This window comes from Bidens hawaiensis, unplaced genomic scaffold (assembly GCF_021521415.1).
Source record: "Bidens hawaiensis isolate Kalapana, Puna unplaced genomic scaffold, B.hawaiensis_p1.1 tig00031177_1, whole genome shotgun sequence".
In the NCBI taxonomy this organism is placed as follows: Eukaryota; Viridiplantae; Streptophyta; class Magnoliopsida; order Asterales; family Asteraceae; genus Bidens; species Bidens hawaiensis.
In genome coordinates, this window is record NW_027495246.1 from 163580 (window position 1) to 184149 (window position 20570).

The window sequence follows — 20570 nt, forward strand, 5'->3', positions numbered from 1 at the left end:
AACACACCAATCAAGGTAGTCAAATTGCACAAAGAAGTTGATATCCAAATAAGGAAAAAGAAGAAAGAAATGCATGGAAATGAACACTTATCGCCTATTTGTACCCAAAGAAATAAATGAGGTAGTTGGACAGCTGGAGATCTTATCCTTGGGTAACCAATAAAAAACGGCCACGAGGCGCGGAATACAGAGACTTCAATACGCCGGCATGCAAAAACAATTATACCCACCTGAAGTAAATGAGCAGCAGTCCAACACGCATGTTGACATCATCACAGCTAGATGTGGACAAGACAGCCAGTAATTACTCCCATAAGTACCCACATGCATAACAGCCAAAAGCAAATAACGAAAACAGATAATAAGTCCAATATTCCACCCCACGGAATGAATAGCGGAAGTAACAATGGACTGAGGAGAATTGTGGGGGTAAGGTACCAAACACACAACACAATTCAAAAGGAAGAACATGCGGAAAGAATATCGTCTGCGAAGGCGCCACAAAACCACCGCGGAAGACACACTCATAATAATAAGAACTAACAAAGCACAACGGAAATACCACCACAGGCAGGACACGTGGTGAGGTACCAACTTCTCAATAACCTGGCAATTGTATGGACGCACGATGGACCAATAGGAATGGGCCAACGCAGTACTTGCACATAAAGAAAGAAAGAAAGAAAGAATATCATTAGCCAGACTGTCCAACCAATCAGGAAAGGCCATCATGCTCAGCCATGAGAAGAGAAGTTTCTATTGAGTGGGACAGCTGGCCCAACCCTTCTCCCCTTTCGGCTATAAATACAAGATGAGGTCTAATGGTAAAGGGATACGATTCCGCACTCTCTAAACTCTCTAAATATATTCCAATCACTTACCATACTGATTCTCACGCCGGGGGTGGTTAAATTGGTTACGAGAAGAACCCCCCCTTTCCCGTTCTCATAACGAGCTCACGGTATTCAGTTTTGCAGGTGAATCGTCCGTTGGAACTCATTATTGTCCGTAATATCTTCTTGGGTGAGATATTAGGTTTAACCATATCGGGTTAGACTTAGGCCCTGTTTGTTTTTGTCTCTTTTCTCTGAATAGAGGAAAACGTCTGATTCGGTCAGACGTAATCAAACGTGGGGCTGTTTGTTTTTTTTCTGGCATTAAGAGGTTCAAAGTCTTTATAGCATCTGAACCAGTAAGAGCTTTTAGTGGGTCTGAAAACCTCTTAACCCAAAAAAAACATACGTTTGTCTCCGGCCTCCATTAACTTCTAACCCGGAGGCTAGGTTCCATCTCCGACGACTAGAGGTTCGTCTCTAGCCTCCACCTCTTAATGATTCAGATTTCAGACATTTGAACCACCTCTTAACATTCAGATGTGGTATTCAGATTCAAACTTAAATCCCTAAAAAAAACAAACGGGGCCTTAGTGTTTCTTCAGTTACGTGCAGCACCTACATACGTTACGATAGGGACAGATCCTTCGGTTTTGTACTTTGCAGAGGAAAGAGAAGATGGATGGTTGATGGCCTAACTATACAAGTTTACTAGCGAAAGTAGAAATGTTAATCTTGAAATTATTTTTGAGAGCTTAGCGAGTTATGATTCTTTTGTATTAGTGATAGATGGAATCGAGTTTCGGCCCATGGAGAAAGTAACTTGTATTCAGTCATTTACATGTATTTAGATTTCTTCATGAGAAAAGATTCAAACTTACCATAAAATTCTAACATGTGGAATGTTACATAGGTGGATCATCATCAAGTGTTAAGAGGATGGTGTGAAGAGAACAAAGAAAAAACCTCTACTTTTTCTTTGGTAGAAAAAATCCCATCAAATATAATGAAGCGGTAAGCTTGATATAAATTAATTAGTTTGCCAAAAATGAAAATAAATGTCAAATGATACCACCAAGAACAACTTTTTCGTATTTAGTTTTTCTCTTTTAATACTTTTGACACATTTTCGCTATTCTTTTATGTTTCGAACTAAGTATCACAATCATTGAAGTCACCACGAAATGCTAATCCAAAAGCAAGAAACACCAAGGCTAACACCGACTTCATTTGTATTGTAGGATTGGCCTAGATATCTCTTATGAATAAGATTGACATATTTCAACGATACCCATCAAAAGTTCAATCAGGTAATTAACAGAGAATATATATGCATATATAACCTGTTATGAAAATTGGTACCTCCTCTGGTGTTTGCAGACACTAAAATATAAAAAGGTTTTTGTGCAACCTATATAACCATCAAAAAGACCTAGGCGGACACGATAAATGTCTGCCTGATTTTTACTTTTGACGAAATTACGTCTTTTGTTTTGCAATGGTAATTAAGATTAATATTTTATTTTGCATGTGATGAGTAGATTTGATAGAATTTGTTAGACTTGCACATCTCCGAGCACATGATTAAGGAAGTTAGTGATTTTTCAGGCGCATGGATCTGTTTAACAAAAAAAAAAAATTGCTGTTTTCGTTTTACAGATACACCCAAAATCAAATAAATTTATATATGGTGCTTCTTGCAGACAAAATCAACGTTCATCAAAGTAGATGGCTCAAATGAACTACCTTTAACTTGGCCCTGAACATACATCATGATTTGACTCTTGCAGCTATCAACTCAACAAGTCGATCTCAGAACCTGCTGACATGGTAAACCTTCAGAAGTTGGTTATATAGGTTATGAACTTTAAACATTTTTTTATCCAAATATTATCTGACCAGAAATTGGTGAACTTTTTTGCTTCAGTCATCTTTCGTATCCGACAAACCTCCTAGCAAGGATTTATTGATGCCATGAAATCAAATCTAAGTCGAACGATTTTTGTGACTCCGTTTTCAGTTTGGGTTAGCGTTTCTGTTCTTAGGAACTGTGTGCAACCGAAACTAAAAGGTCTTGTGAACTTAAATCTATATAATGATTGTTTGCTGTGCTAACATTTGATTGAATTCAGTCACTCACTAAAGTTAGAATCTAAATTCTATTATTTATCTATTTATAGTACAATTAAACAACTTATCTCTTGAATTCCATAACACAACAGTTAAATAAAAGAAATAAAATTCAAATTTTACCGAATAAATCGCCCAATAAGAACATGAAACTTGAAACAACATAAAGGTATATATATATGCAAAGTGCTTGATCCTATATACTGATTAAGAAAAAACAAAATGTAAGCACATTGCACAAAATATAAATGCATGTGAACACGCACGCATGGTAAGTAACAAAGAAGCCAATGCTATCGAGACAATAGGAGCACATACATATGATACTAATCAAGCTTCCTCATCCGCAACCGCAGTTTGCTTTGATTCACCCGCGTTATAATTCCAAAGCTCTTTCAACTCGTCTCTCACAAATCCCAATATGATACAAGTCCCTAGAATAAAGTCAAAGAACGCGCAAAAAATACAAGGGATAAGTAATACATTTTAATACAAAGCCGTTAAGTAAATGAAATACCTAGTGTACAAGGCACAAGATAGAGCAACGCGGGCTGACCATGCCCATTCATCAAGTACAATGCCAAATACGTTAACAACAGCCCTGCAGAAAGAAGAGGGTCGGGTCCGACTTTAATTAGTTCAGTGCAAATTTAACAATACGCATGCACGCGCACACACATGTATGGGCCGGTTTGGGTCAATCTTGGGCTCAAACAGAACCAAAAACTGAAAATTCAGTTTTTGCGTGTTTGAAAACTGTTCATTTAGGTTTATTCAGTTTTCACAATAGGTTCAGTTTGGTTCAGTTTGATTGGGTTTCAGTTTTCCTGTTTTGTCATTTGAGCTTGAAATTTTTGAGCTGAAAAAAATGATCCAAAAGAATGAATTTGGGCTTGAAACTTTGTATCTAATTGTTTTTGTTAATTAATATGATTAGATGATTATTAAACATTCGGGCCTGTAATTTTTGGGCTACACCATTTATTGTTTTTTTTTGGAATTACATAACACTAAAAAAAATAAAAAAATAACTCATTAATTCACTAACAAAAGTTGTTTTTTTGGTTCTTATGGGTACACTTCGGTTTTTTTGTGTTTTCGGTTCAATTAAAACTGAGACCGAACCGTAAATTCGGTTTCTGAAAAAGCAATTAAACCCAATCGTCCGTTTTGAGTTGGGTTTGGCTTTTGCGGTTCGGTTTTTTCAGTTTACAGTACATACAAAACCGAGAACTGCAAATTCGGTTTCTGAAAAAGCATAAAACCAAATTCTCATTTTTTGAGTTATGTAACTTGTGTTCAGTTATTTTGGTTCGGTTTATCGGTTATTTCAGTTTCATGCACACCCCTACATGTGTGTGTGTGTGTGTGTGTGTGGAAGTTTATCAAACAGGAAGAATACGCACCGCACGCATATCCAACTGCCAACCAAAGAAAATACCCATCCTGCCATGTCCTCTTCTTTGCTTTGTCATACCTAGATATAATAAATAGTTAAATGTATTATACAAAACAAGATAAACAACATTGTTTAGATAATAATCAAATTTTCTTTTAATGAAGTGATACAGTATCATTTAACAACACTTTATGATTTCAACCGATTTGACCCGTTACCCTTTTGGTCAAACAGGTCAAATTTACCACCACTAGTATAGATATATTATGACAAAAGTATATTGTGCTTTAAGATACAAACCTAACAGTAAATGAAAGAAGCAGGCCCGGAAATAGAATATCACCAAATCCCAAAACACTGTATCCGCCCCAAGGATCAAATAAACGCGGAAACCTTAAAACCATTGGAATTGATTCTCCACTACTGCTATCACCTTGAGCAACCTGCATAATACTTAAGTTTTAACCACAATATAACATAGAACTTGAATTAGGATACAAGAGTTTGGAATGTAAGGGGGGTCACAAAGGGGATAATGGTCATATTGAAAATTGTATTTAATGAAATGGGTTAATATGAAATTTGAAGTTAGGTAGGGTAAATATGATATCAAGTTTCCAGGAGTATATATGGAATGTCCCGTATATAATTTATCACTTACTGAAATCATGACGCTATCGTGGAAGAATACAGGAGATATGAAGACCCAAAATATGTCATACATGAATGCACAACAAAGAAGCACTGTCGCCACCTGGAACAATATCATGCGAAATAAATAATTATGATAATAATAATAATAGTGATAATAAACAAGTGTACCTTAATGTTGGGTAATTGAGCTAACTGTAACACTGCTATTATCAAACAAATTCCCTGTAGAAAAAAACTAAAATTCAAGAACCAAATAAACTAAATGAATTGATCATTGTCAAATTAGCTTACAAGAATGTCTTGACCGACCCACGCGTACGATTCCTTCCTGGTCCAAACCCAGAATATTGCAAACGCCATACAAAACAGAAACACCAATAGAGACATGATAGTTGTCGTCCCAAAAACAGGCACGTTAACCGTCTTTTGACCGCACCCTCCACATTTACTGTGCAAGAAAAAATAACAAATCAACAAAAAGAAATATATTTGACCATCATTGACTATTGATCACCAACAATAAAACTCAGTTCTATATTACCTTTTTACCAGTGCCATTATACAAGAATGCATTCCCTGATGATAAATATAGTATAAAATAAGTATGTATGAAGAATTTCCATTGTGTTCGTAAAATTAATAAAATTTCAAAAGAATTGGATACCTCAATAGCAGCGAGGCAAAAAAATACAATCAGCACCCAGATAAACCAAGATGACATGAATAAATAAAGCAGCACCAAAAAGGTTGATGCTGAAATAATAAATATCACAGCACTCATCGTACTCATCTCAATAATTTCATTCTCATCATCATCCTTGTGATTGGCCTGTCAAATTAAAGTAATTTCAAGTCATACAAGGTTGTACATGCAAATTATGTATTTATATTTTAATATATGTATGCATGTATTTATGTATTATATGTGTATAGGGGAGGGTTCTAGGTAGAATAAAGACACTTTGCTAAACCAAAATGGATCATTCATTTTCTTGCGAGAACGTGCATAGTCCCTTAGGTGTAATGACCAAAGTGCCCTTCTACTAACAGGAAAATCTAACAGAGTTAGTGGAAAGGACGAAAAGGATTAAAAAATGAAATGTGTGGCCATGATATGGCAAAAAAAAATGACTTGGTACTGATTTAGTTAAAGCGGCAAAACCTCAAGGATGAATCACGAACTTAACTCTTTAAAATGTAAAAAATGATTGAAATGCAATGTTTATCGTCTCAACTGAAATTCAAAAAACAATATGAGCAAATTTTGTTTATACATAAAACCTACACCTTTGTAAGTCAGGCAAATGTAATAAATACAACCTACACACGACTTACACGTGTAGGTAAGCGATTGAAATTTTTTAAATGCTTATGAGAAAAATTAGTTTTATGGTTTATCATATAATAAACATACACTTTTTTTGTATTTCAGAAATACAAATTTTAATAATATATAAACCACTGATCAAAATATTAAACGTTTACATCTGTTCTTTTTGTTCTCGCAATATTTAGGTATTTTGTAATGACCCTCACCATATATTTATATGTGTGTGTGTGTGTGTGTTTGTACTCAGAAGTGATGCATTTAGAACCTTTGGTGAAAGCTCATCATAATTCCCATTTGCCTCCCCAGTTCTGGTGATCTCAGACCAAAGTGAAGCACAAACTACAGTTGCAACCGCCATCAACCATAAAAAGGCCGCCCCCAGGTCAATGATTGGGCTTTCTGGCGCGTAAACTAGAAGTTCCACTATAATTACAAACAATAATAATAATCAATCCTAACAAATACGCAAAAACAAAACAATGAATACACTGTTGAGACATAACAAAATATACCACTATATATACTTTTATTAATAAAAGTATGTTAATTAAATACTTACCTTTGCCTCCTTCTGATAAAGATTTGTTCAAAGCGTCTCCTCCACGTTTTGAGATCATCACCACAGGGATATTTATGTCCAATGCAGTTTTTGCAGAGCAACTCATTTCCACAATATCTGCAAGAAAAACATGAAACGTTATTTATAAAACCATGAAAGAAGTTAGAAAACTAAATAAAATACGATGGTTCATAGGCCTGAATCAAATCGAACGAACACGAACAAGGCAGGTTCACATTCATCCATTTAACTTTTACTGAGCAAACGATCAAGTGTTTTCGTTGGAAATGAATGTGTTTGTTAACAGTATAAACGAACGAACAACACTGAGCAAAAACCAATAAAATTTATATATGAACATCAATCTGTTGGGCCTAAAAATTTAACAAAACTAGACAAAATTGTTCTAGGTGATATTTTAACTTCATAAACTGATAAAAGTAGACTAAATTGTAATGAATCTAAAAAACTGTAATAAAACATACAAGCTAACAAACATCAACGAACGTTTACAAACATTAATAGACGAATGATATGTTAAACTTTTAGCGGGTGAATCAAGAATACGAACACGCGATTTGATCAACACACGATCGACTTTTTTTATTAAGAAATCGACTAACGAGAAAAATTTAATAATATACTAACACATTGAACCTAGGGTATACATAAATCTACAATTCCAATCCTATACTAATTCAAATACACAATTTGAATTCAAAACAAATAGGATTAACTAAAATATGACTAACTTATCTTTTAATAATAAACTAATTATTATCTTAAATATTTTCCGAGATATTAGGAGATTTCAATCTGATTTGGTGTTGGACACGTTTAACACTCCCTCTCAACACCAAACTTCTTATAACCGTGACACACACGAAGCACCTCGACTCGAAACAACCCGCGACTCAACACAGTCACATCTTTCGACTTCAACTCAAGTGTCAAATTCAACACTCCCTCTAGATTCATACTTGTTCCTTTAAGGTCTTTCACAACCCGCAACACTCGTATATCTTTGGACTTGATTCTAGGACTCATCACACGCCTTCACACGAAGTTGCGTCTTGGTCCGTTACTCCTTAATCTACACAAGATCTAGGACACCAATCAACTCACCTCCAAACACATATGTTGCATGCCTTATCTTCGCTGGTCTCCTATGAACCCACTATTCGTACAAACCGAAACCAAAACCATCGAGCCCGCTGTCTTCTATTTTTTTTTACAGCCCCAAACCAAACTACGTGGCCAGTTTTAGCCGCCGGTTCCAGCTCCGAAACTCATCCCTCGTTGTTGTCAACATCGTGAACCACTGTCGCCCAGTACGTTACGATTTGGTCCCAAAACCAAACCCCGAACATATGATGATGTTGTCTCGTTTAAACAGCTTGATAACCCTACCACTCGGATTGTTGGGTCATCGATTCAGCCCACTAAACTACCCCGACACACGAAGATTTAACCATATCGACACACGATCATGGCACAACATCATTGTTCGACACACAGAGATTTAACCATCCGACACACGGTAATGGCACACCATCATTGTCCGACACACGGAGATCTAACCATCCCAACACACGGTGATCGCATATCATCACGGATACCTTCAACTCGCCAAAACTAAGTTGACACACAACCTACATGTACTTCGTTATACTGGCATATCTAAACCACCTTGTAGCTGCTATTAGTCTTCACTAGTTCTCCACTAAACCACTGTGAATCGGTCAGGCCACCCAAATAGTGACGGATAAAAACAAATGTCACCCTTAAGCCATGAATTAGTGAGATTATAAATGCAACAACTTTGCCTTATGCATGCAAAAATTCAATCGTCTGCTATGTGTTCACCGGTTCTTGATCACGTCATCGATCCAAGGATACTTTGCTCCTATGATTGAATTCAGCCTACCCTTCGATCACCGCGATCGAATATGGACACTTTCAAATTTTGATCAAGAACGTACCGTGATCGGAACATGGACACCCCATCGTTCGACCATAACTTCACAGCAATCGGTTCGACAGGAAACTCACCGCGATCGGAACACGGACTCACCTTTGTTCGATCGGTTTCTCTGTTCTAAGCGAACTAAAAACAGTCGGCCCTCGTTTCCTTCGACTTATGGCGGTTCAATCACTAAATCGATAAACAGGTAGCAACTCCTTTACGATCGGAACCTCGGACACACCTTAAACCGGAAACTTACTCACCTCGATCAGAACCGGGACGCACCTTCGTTCGATCTTTGTTGTATGTTCTAAACGAACAAAAGCAGCCGGTCTTCGTTTCCCTCATTCTACTACATACTGCTTTAATTCTTGACCCACCATTCAAAGGTGATGGAACAACTGTTGCTATGAGAGTTTTAATGTGAATCACAATACCAAAAAAAAAGAAAATCAATATCCTTTAATACAACTGTTGTTGCTTCAGTACGAACAAGAATGATCCAACAAAAATAACTTTCGTGGGCCATAAGCAATTCACCATATGCCCAGCCACAGTTTGACAAACAAACTTCTACTTTGTTATTATTATAAAAAAAATATCCGATTAACAAATAAAAATTCTTTTCATCCACCCTTTTGGCTTGTTCATTCCACCCACCAAAACTAATATTACCATGCAACTCACGTTCACCAAAACTTACTAACCTTGCTCTGATACCACTTGTTAAACTTTGAGCAATCGAATCAAGAACACGAACACGAGAATTTGTGTCTTGATCGGTTACTCCTTAATCCACACAAGATATAGACATATTTAACTCTCCTCAAAATAACAACCTTGTTGCATGCCTTGATCATCTTCGACACTCTCCTATGAACACACAGTTCGTAAACATCGATTCAGCCCCGATATTACACCCGTAATTACCGAACGTGATCTCCCATTTATGGTCCCAGTTGGTGTTAATCTTCTGGTTGTGACCCAAATCCTTTCTTACACGCATGCCCTCCACCGGCGGACACACCAGCCGGTGGAGGCTGCCCCGATCTTCAAACCGTTTCCCGGTACGAGCGCCTTAGCTCTGATACCACTTGTTAAACTTTTAGCGGGTGAATCAAGAATACGTACACGCGATTTGATCAACACACGGTCGACTTTTTTTATTAAGAAATCGACTAACGAGAAAAACTTAATAATTTACTAACACATTGAACCTAGGGAATATAAACCTACAATTCCAATCCTATACTAATTCAAATACACAATTTGAATTCAAAACAAATAGGATTAACTAAAATATGACTAACTTATCTTTTAATAATAAACTAATTATTATCTTAAATATTTTCCGAGATATTAGGAGATTTCAATCTGATTTGGTGTTGGACACGTTTAACATGATACAGGTGTTCATGTTTGTTCGTGAAGCTAATTGAACAAACAATGTTGTTTGTGTTCATTCGTTTTTCATATAAGCGAACAGTTGATATTATAAATGTGGCACCTTCACTATCATTTATGACCACCAGTCCTGCTGCAGCTGCCGCCTGCGCCACCTGAGCTTTGACTAAATAGTCACAGTCACCACGGCGGGCCAAGGCGGTAAAGCCAGAAAACTGTCAAAAACAAATTGAAAAAGTACAAGTTAAAAGGTTTGAATATGATGATGTACAAGATGAGTAGAGACCTACCTGTGAGGATAAATTGGAACAGCAATTGAAGGGATTTGTTAATTTGAGAGAGTGTTTGGAAGAAAGGTGGTTGGCGGTTTTGGGAATATTTGCACTGAATGTTGCACTCAGACCCTCTAATGTTTGACCTTCAACACCATCAACCCAAACTTTGATCATCACCTGTTGATTAAATAGGTCATGTTAATTGATTGATAATTTCTATTTTAAATCCTAAAATGACAAAAAGAAAACCCTAATAATAATAATAATAATAATATAGAAGGAAAGAAATACTGACGGAAAGAGATTTGTTATCGCAGAAGGTGTCGGTGGCGATTGCTGTTGGAGAGAGAATGAAGAAGAAGAAGAGAATGCAGCAGCAGCAGCCATAAATGATTACTGTTAATTTTGAATCACATATACAAAGAAGATTACTACTCATCCTATCCTTCCGTTTGCTCGTTGATTTTGTCCGAATGAATTGGAATTGAAGATCCGATTGATTGATTGATTATGTGAGTGATGAAGATCGAGAAGAAGAACAAGTTGGTGTTCTTCCCTCTTTTGTTTCTTTCTCTTGCACCCCTCCGTTGACGTCCGTTAATTCTTTTTCTTTTTCCTTTTTTTCCCTAAGCTAACGTAAAAATTGTCTCTGAGCTTGTTCTATTTCTTACAACCGAAACCTCATTATTTTAAATATTGAATCAAAGGTAAAATCGTTTTTTTTTTTAAACTTGTAATGTAACACATAGGATTATCTAAAGTAAAGAAAATAATTACATAACGTATATGAAAAGGTGTATTACATCTATGCTTGTGTCTATATTATGTGTGTATAAATTGATTTTATTTATATCAGAAAAGATTTTTTAAAATAAACTTAATAAAAAATGTGCGTGCAAAAACGTACCTGAGAACGCTCCTTTTATTGAAACTTTCATTGTCGGTATCATATATGTATAATTGAAAGAATTCAAGAAGAATATTTCTTATACAATAGTAGTTCTGACCACTCAGCCTAAATACTGAAGGAGCGTTACATTTATTGATATATTTATAAATTTACAACTCATAGAAGGAAAGGAGAACATTAAACTATAACGACGGATGTTCTTCAAGAACTATGTTTTTCCGAGATAAACTATGAAAAAGATTTTGATAAGTTTGAAAACATAAAAAATAGCATGTTAACCCATTTAATATTGTAAATATTTTGTTTCATTTGAGCACAGTTTTGCATGATATGTTGTTCATATAACGTTTTGGTCACCACTGAAGGAAAGGTTAATGTTGACACAAATGTTTTAATTTTGATACAAGTTAGAAGCATTGATAGGCCTGGGGTGGCATGTCGTAAGTATTCACAGTCTATTTTTAAATCTTAATAGTCGAGTGGAAAGTAGTCAATTTACCAAATCCCGAACCTTTTGATTTTTTCCAAAAATGTTATTGAAAATAAATCTGAAACCCAAATAATGTTTAAAATTCTAACTTTCATCCGTTTCACATTTCAAGTCAACACTTTGAACCCGTAACAAATTTGACGATAAATCTATTCGCATTCTCAAACTTTTAAAAATATTAAGATTTCTCATTTTCGACCCATAACAAATTTTGCCCCAAATGTGGTTAACATGTATCAAACAATCTATTTACCATTGTTTACTGTAAAACCCATATTTAAGTTTCACAAAACCCGAAACAATCATTGATAAAAAAAATCAAGAAATTAAATATGATAAAATTTGTTATATATGAAAATGATTGGTATATATTTACTAAATTAACAGAAAAAATATATAGTTTACTTAAATAACCGAAAAATATATAGTTTTACTTAATTAACCGAAACTATAAATTGATAGATTTAAAGCATATATTCAAAATTTATAAATTTATATGACAATTTATAGTGGTGGTGGTAGAAGTAGCAATGGTAGTGGTGGCAGTAGCAGCAGCAGCAGTAGTAGTAGATAAATGAATTGATTTTAAATAAAATGGATCAACTTTTAAGCATAGATTATGATTTAATAATTAAAAAAAATTACTTTGTAAATAAAAGCATGTTCGAGTTTTGTTTTTTGTATAATCTTCAACAATACACATAGTGTAACATCTCGTTTCCCGTTTCGGTTAATAAAATAATAACATTAATTATTGTGAGTTGGGATTGTGTTGGGTTAAATAAATATCGGTAATGGACTTGGATCAAAAAGGAAGGAAGATAGACCATGGACTTAAGCCCATGACCCATAATATATAAACCTTAATTACTCATTAATCTTTCCATTTCCACTCCTTCCCTACACCACTAAAAACACACACTTAAGCTCTCTCTCTCATATTTCTCTCTCTCTCTAGAAAAAATAACCAAGAAAACCCGAGCATCGATCCGAGGTAATGATAGTATGATGTTGTATGGATCCAAACCTGCTAGATCTAGTCACGAAATGATGAGCCGACACCCTCAACCGTTAAAGTCATGAGATCCGGATGGAATCGGGTATAAACCGATCAAAAGACGAGTTTAGGGGTCACCCTAGCTCGGATCTTGATCGAACGGGACGAAAAACGGTGTAAAATACGTTTTTCCAGCACGGCGGCGCCGGAAAGGCGGCGTACGAGATTAAGGATGTCAGAGAATGTTTATGACATTCTCTAACCTAACCCTAGGCGCGTATAATGAATTCGCTATGCTATTCGTTATGTAATTCGTTACGGAAAACTAACGAATGAGCTCTCATTCGTTAGGTTCATTCGCCGTGCCAATTCGTTAAGGGAGAATGACAAATTAGCTTCATTAGTTAAGCGGTTCGTTATGAGGAACTAACGAATGAGACCTCATTCGTTAGGCAGTTCGTTATAAAAGACCTTTTCGCTTTGAAGGTTCATTCGTTATAATAGTTCATTCGTTATAAGGGTCAATTCGTTATACAAGTTCATTCTTCATGGAGTTCCATTCGTTATGAAAGAACGTCTTCTTTAAGAAGTAACGAATGAGCCCAATTCGTTAAGGAATTGGATAACGAATTAGAGTTTGAAAGAATGACAGAAAGGTCCCTGGACTTAGGATATAATGGATTAATTACAAAGAAGCCCTCGAACTTTATGAGTTAACAATAAAATATCATTAAAGAATTCTAATGGAAATTGTGTTAAGGCAGTTAATGGAAATAAAAATTTTCTGACCTGGCAGCTAGACCCCAGTCGAGGGCTCTGCCCCTTGAACCCTGCTAGGGGCTGCCGCCCCTAGAAACCCGCTGCCAGGGGCGCTGCCCTCGGACCCCCGTTCGTTGAGGGTATAATTAAACTAGAAACACTATATGGGTAGTGATAGTCAATTGATACGTGTAATTGTTATACAGTTAGTCGCGCACAGCTAAAGAAAGGTATAACCATTAACGTTGAACGTAACCGCATTCAGGTTAGTTTCTAGCCCCACTTCCTTATTATGTTTTCGGGGTTGTGTGCATACTCAATGTGAACGTTAATACGCTTACGCGTATGCTACAATAATTGATGTGATAATATGTATGAATGTTATGAATGAATGCTTGTCGGTGTGTGAACGATCTTCGGATATTGCACGTATCGACAAGGAAAGTAAAATGTAGTATGCCTAGTATGAAATATGTATGTATGAAAGTACGTAATGAAATGAGTTTGTACAAAAGTAAGATTATATAAATAAAGGTATTTATGGTTATATGACGAATGAAAGGTATAGTTAAAAAGGGAACCGACCCTAATAATATCGGCGAATGTAGGGAACCGAACCTAATAATATCGGCGAATGTAGGGAGCATACCCTAATAATATATGCGAAGGTTATAGGGCGGAATGCTCTTTAAAACATATATGTGTGAATGAAAGAATGTATGTACATAAATATTGAAAGAAAGTATGATAGTACGTATGTATGTAGGTATTTAAAAAGATGAATATATGTGTCTTCGGATACATATGTATATATGTGAATGTAATGTATGTCGCCTGATTAACTAGAACTCAACTCAGCGTAGCTGACTTTTAGTATGCACGCAGGTGAATAGACTGAGACAGCTGGCCTGAGGCGGACACATGGCAAGATCTGAGGAGGCTGGCATCTGAAGATTTGTCACGATGTTTTGATATCATCATTTATGTTTTAAAAGACAAGTTATGAATGTATGTAATGAATGTTTGAAGTATTTATCATAATTCCGAAAAAGTTTTAATTAACTTTGATATTTAGAACCGTGTTTATGAGTAAATACAAGGTACAAGTAAGACACCGGGATCGGGGCTTTACACATAGTAAAATATTTAATGATAACATTTGAAATTATATATTCTTTTCAATATTTAACAAACATGGTTTGTTGTAATTTTTGGGTTTCACCAAGTATTTTGGAATATATAGTAAAATAATATGTTAAAATTTATTTTTATAAAAATGTATAAATATAATATAAATAAAATGTAAAAGGAAAGTGAATATAGATATGTATTATGGTCAATTAAAATCTTAGTTGGGGGGGGGGGGGGAGTTGTAAGGTTTAACCATAAACTGATATGTGTCACAATTATTTTACATTATTAGAATAGGTAGATATATAATTATATTATTATCCATTTTTTTGTTTATATACATATACATCTTTATATTGGTTCCCTTATTTTACTCTAATTGGTAATTGGGGAGGGGAAAGCCCCCCCCCCCCCTCCATTTTCATAATTGATCCATCTACAAATGACCCCATCATCAAGAGCATGAGGCCGTTTTGTATAAAGCATTGGGAGATAATTTGAAGCCCTAAAACACCTGGGGGAAAGTGTTAGGGGCGTTTTGGGGGCTTTTGAAATCTGAAAGCACCACACTATGGTCTAAACCACCACCACCATAGTTTTTATCATCACCACATAACCGCCACGCTAGCAAACGTACCCTCATCGCCCAAACACCCTCTCACTGGCTGGCCTTCATCACCACATAACCACCATCTCACATGCAAACAACCTCACGTAGAACAGAGTTGTTTATAAAGGGATAAGGTGTCACACCCGGCCCTGAACGGCGGAAACAGCCGGGCGCGCGCGAGTGGGGATTGATAATTAAGCACGGGCCATTGCAAACATTCAAAGTAAGATTTTCATTGCGCATGAAATGTTTAATACAAATACATTACATTGTTTAAAAATTACATAAAAACATCCAAGTATAAAAACTGTTGAAGATTTCCACGCCATATCCCCTTGCGCGGCGGGAACAACCACGCGCATCGAAGGGATAGAACTAAAATCTTCCAAAAAGCTAGTTTTAGATGTTCAGCGTGAGGTGCTCTAAGTGTGACTCCATGCGCTACCTAGTTATCTCCTGAAAGACACGTAAAACATTTGAATAAGTATAAACTGAGTGAGTTCACAAGTTTTAGTAACTTGATAAATCGTATTGCATCATAGTCTTGGCGAAAATCATATTGAAACACATTTCTGATTTCATGTCTAAACATATGCTTGATAAACCGTATGAAAACATAGATCTGACAACATATTTCTGATAGAACCGTTCCGCGGGTTACGCGCGAACGTTTCTGGAAAACGTGCTCGTCCATGCAAAGTGGCGCTGCCACTACGAGCTAAAATAATGTAATACCGTCCCGCGGGTTACGCGTGGACATTTCTGAAAAATCGTGCTCGTCTATGCAAAGAGGCGTTGCCCCTACGAGCTAATCAATAATACCGTCCCGCGGGTTACGCGCGGACGTTGTGCCGGAAAACAAGGCGCTCGTCCATGCAAAGAGGTGCGATCCCTACGAGCGGGCTCAATCCCATAGTACTGCCCCATGACCATACTAGGCACTCGTCCATGCAAAGAGGTGCGACCCCTACGAGTGAGTTGATCAAACCAGCAGTCCCTATCCTTAGAGTTCCAATGGTAAAGTGATCACTTACTCGAATTCTGGCGCACATACATCGTAAACCATAGATAACCGTTTGCATTGCTCATCATGAAACATAATTTAAACACAATCGTTTGCATAACTTGTAAGTATACCATGATAAATCGTAATTTAAGTACGTGTCCCTCGCCCCGAAAACAGTTTAAAAACAGTGAAAATAGTGAAAATAGGGGCTGTGAGACTCACCTGTGGTTTTTGTTAAGGGATTAATCGAGATTCGGGTTTTCTTGGTGTTGGCCTCGGAATTGAAGGTCTAGAATACGATTAAATAACAAGAAGTATATAAGAAATAGGAGAATATAAGGGTTGGAAAGTAGATCTCAAGGTTATAATCTCGGCTTATCTAGTAACAGGAACGGAATTGAAAATCAAACGGATGCTTGGGCGATGATTAGTGCAATTTGCAACTTTAAGAGAGAAGTTTGAAGTGTGTTTTGGGTGATAATTTAGGTTACATATTTATAAGCAAACTCAAGGGAACACAATCCCTTGCTTTAGGGGATTGTAATCTTTTCATATCTAGGTGTAATGATGATAAAGTATGGAAATTATTATTATTTATTTAAAAGTGGAGGAGTGGATAAAAGATTCTGATTTGATTTGGACAGGACATGCAGGTCTGTGGTTGGTGGGAGTAGGGTGGCTGACAGTTGACTTTTCATGTTACAGTGTGCTTTTTCAGGTGCTTTTGTCAGTTGTACAGTAAAAAGTGGAAATCTCTGAAACACGCTACTGTTTCCTTTTGGGCGGGAATAATCTCCTTACATCTGGAGAATAGACTAAGTGTTCTGCGCGTATAACTTTGTGCGCATAGCTTTCTGCGTGAAGGACATTTCTTTGCTGCGGGTAGGTGCGTAACCTTCTCGCAGTTAGGGACATTGAGTTTCATTTGTAGATTCTCCAGGTGGTCTTGGTATTTCAACATAGTGATCAGTCATGTTGAAGTCAATTCCATCTTGGAGCTTCAGACAAACTAGCTCTCAATGTTCCCGCCATGCGGGGAGGTTAGTTCCCTTTCCGCATGCGCATAAACGTTTTGGGATGCACCCGCCTTAGCATCATGCGGGACGGTCAACCCATTAGACAATATAAAGTTATGGAAACATAAAACCAAAACACTCGCGCATGGCGCATATAACATATGCCCACGCTGGTTCTTAACATGGCGCGCTCGCGCAGGGTGCACATAACAAATACCCGCGCTGATTCTAACATAGCGCGCTCGCGCAGGGCGCACATAACATGCCCGCGCTGACTAACATAGCGCGCTCGCGCAGGGCGCATATAACAAATGCCCGCGCTGATTCTAACATAGCGCGCATAAAATTCACAATCACCTAATTTATAGGATTGGGAAATTACCGGGTGTCACATTCTCCCCCTGTTAAGAGTATTTCGTCCCGAAATTTAGGAGACGTTGCTGGCAGGAGCAATGCTTTGAAAGAGGTATGGGTATTTCTGGCGCATTTGATCTTCTCTTTCCCAAGTGAATTCAGGCCCACGCCTTGAGTTCCATTGAACTTTTACTAACTTGATTCGACTTCTGCGCAACTTTTGTTCTTTCCAATCGGTTACGGCTATAGGTTCTTCTACGAAGTGCAGTTGTTTGTCGATGTGAATCTCTTCCAACGGTAAAATCAACGTTTCGTCAGATAAACACTTTTTGAGGTTGGACACATGAAACGTATCATGAACTCCACTGAGTTCGGCGGGTAAACGGAGTTTATAAGCAACCGGACCGATCCTTTCCAGGATCTCAAATGGTCCAATGTAGCGCGGATTCAACTTTCCTCGCTTGCCGAAACGGGGGACTCCTTTCCATGGAGAGACTTTCAAAAGTACTCTATCCCCTACTTGAAACTCCAACGGTTTCCTTCGCACATCTGCGTAGCTCTTCTGTCTGTCGCGCGCTGTCTTAAGGCGATCCCGTATCTGAAAAATCTTGTCTGTTGTTTCTTGGATCAATTCTGGACCAGTCATTTGCTTGTCACCCACTTCAGCCCAGCACAGTGGGGATCTACACTTGCGCCCATACAAAGCTTCAAACGGCGCAGCCTTGAGGCTTGTGTGATAACTGTTGTTGTATGAAAATTCAACCAATGGGAGATGAGTATCCCAGCTACCTCCGAAATCGATCGCGCACGCGCGCAGCATATCTTCCAATGTCTGGATTGTTTGCTCGCTTTGTCCATCCGTTTGGGGATGATAAGCTGTACTCATGTCAAGACGAGTACCTAAAGTCTCTTGTAACGATCTCCAAAATCTTGAGGTGAATCGACTATCTCTATCAGAAATGATGGACACCGGGACTCCATGTTTTGAAACTACTTCTCGAATATACAATCGGGCTAACTTTTCCATCTTATCGGTTTCCTTGATCGGCAGGAAGTGTGCTGACTTAGTTAGCCGATCTACAATAACCCAGATCGTGTCGTAACCCCCAGGTGTCCTTGGCAGTTTGGTAATGAAGTCCATAGAGATTTGTTCCCACTTCCACATGGGAATTTCTGGCTGTTGAAGCAACCCTGATGGTTTCTGGTATTCAGCCTTTACCTTCGAACACGTCAGGCACTTACTGACATACATCACGATGGCGCCCTTCAGATTGGGCCACCAATACAGCGCTTTAACATCTTGGTACATCTTGTCTGCGCCAGGATGTACAGAATATCGCGTTTTGTGAGCTTCGTTTAATACTTGCTCGCGTAATCCTCCCTTGAGAGGGACCCATATGCGGTTAGCGAAATATAGATTGCCGTTCTCTTTAAGTTCCAAACTCTTAATCATACCCCCAAGGGATTCGTTTTTAACAAACTCTGGTTTCAAGGCTTCTTGCTGAGCGTCTCGGATGCGGGTGGTGAGATCTGCGCGAATGGTCAATCTTAGAGCCTTAACTCGTAGCGTCCTTGCTCGCTCTTTCCTACTTAGAGCGTCTGCTACCACATTCGCCTTTCCAGGATGATACTTTATTTCACAATCATAATCATTCAATAACTCAACCCATCTTCGTTGCCTCATGTTTAAATCCTTCTGATCAAATATGTGTTGAAGGCTCTTGTGATCCGTAAAAATCAAACACTTTGTACCATAAAGATAATGGCGCCAAATTTTTAGCGCGAAAACAACTGCTCCAAGTTCCAGATCGTGCGTGGTATAGTTCCTTTCATTGACCTTGAGCTGACGAGAGGCGTACGCTATGACTTTGTTTCTCTGCATAAGGACACATCCGAGTCCTTGATGTGATGCGTCGCAGTAGACGACGATGTCATCCGTCCCCTCAGGCAGAGACAAAATTGGCGCACTACATAACTTCTGTTTCAACATTTGAAACGCCGCTTCCTGATTTTCGCCCCAAACAAACTTCTTGTCTTTCTGAGTTAGCGCGGTCAGAGGTAGAGCTATCTTGGAGAAGTTCTCAATGAAGCGTCGATAGTAGCCAGCTAGTCCTAGGAATTGCCTCACCTCAGTTGGGGTTTTTGGCGCTTCCCAGTTTTCGATGGCCTTGACTTTTGGAAGGATCAACGTGTATTCCTTTCTCGTTTACAACGTGACCGAGAAAGTGAACTTCTCTAAGCCAAAACTCACACTTGGAAAACTTCGCATACAACTTTTCTTTCCTCAACAATTCCAAAAATCAATCTCAGGTGTTGCTCATGCTCGGCCTTGGTCCGAGAGTAAATCAGAATATCATCTATAAACACAATCACAAACTTGTCCAAGTATGGTTTGCACACGCGGTTCATCAGATCCATGAATACAGCCGGCGCATTAGTTAGCCCGAAAGGCATCACTAAGAACTCATAATGGCCGTATCTAGTTCGGAAGGCTGTTTTCGGCACATCTTCCTCATGGACCCTAAGTTGGTGGTATCCTGACCGTAGATCTATCATCGAATAATAACTGGATCCCTGCAACTGGTCAAATAAGTCGTCAATCCTCGGTAAGGGGTACCGATTCTTGATTGTCAGCTTGTTCAGCTCCCTGTAGTCAATACACATTCTGAACGAACCATCCTTCTTCTTAACAAACAGTACTGGAGCTCCCCAAGGTGAAAAGCTTGGGCGTATGAAACCCTTATCCA

The 20570-nt window shown here is 37.8% G+C and overlaps 1 protein-coding gene across 1 annotated transcript in view; it reads right to left on the minus strand.

The window, feature by feature from the left end:
- Nucleotides 1–3164: 3164 nt before the first annotated feature.
- LOC143581783 (signal peptide peptidase-like 3) overlaps nucleotides 3165–20570 on the minus strand; it is a 35605-nt gene continuing 18199 nt past the window's right edge. The window contains exons 2-15 of the mRNA XM_077064481.1: nucleotides 10846–10946; nucleotides 10566–10727; nucleotides 10379–10490; nucleotides 6906–7022; nucleotides 6612–6769; nucleotides 5681–5845; nucleotides 5558–5592; nucleotides 5308–5464; nucleotides 5185–5238; nucleotides 5024–5116; nucleotides 4663–4805; nucleotides 4370–4440; nucleotides 3481–3564; nucleotides 3165–3397 (exon numbers count right to left, since the gene is read on the minus strand). Of these exons, the coding sequence (XP_076920596.1) occupies nucleotides 3294–3397; nucleotides 3481–3564; nucleotides 4370–4440; nucleotides 4663–4805; nucleotides 5024–5116; nucleotides 5185–5238; nucleotides 5308–5464; nucleotides 5558–5592; nucleotides 5681–5845; nucleotides 6612–6769; nucleotides 6906–7022; nucleotides 10379–10490; nucleotides 10566–10727; nucleotides 10846–10946 (1556 nt within the window). The 3' untranslated portion in view covers nucleotides 3165–3293. The remainder of the gene's footprint in view (nucleotides 3398–3480; nucleotides 3565–4369; nucleotides 4441–4662; nucleotides 4806–5023; nucleotides 5117–5184; nucleotides 5239–5307; nucleotides 5465–5557; nucleotides 5593–5680; nucleotides 5846–6611; nucleotides 6770–6905; nucleotides 7023–10378; nucleotides 10491–10565; nucleotides 10728–10845; nucleotides 10947–20570) is intronic.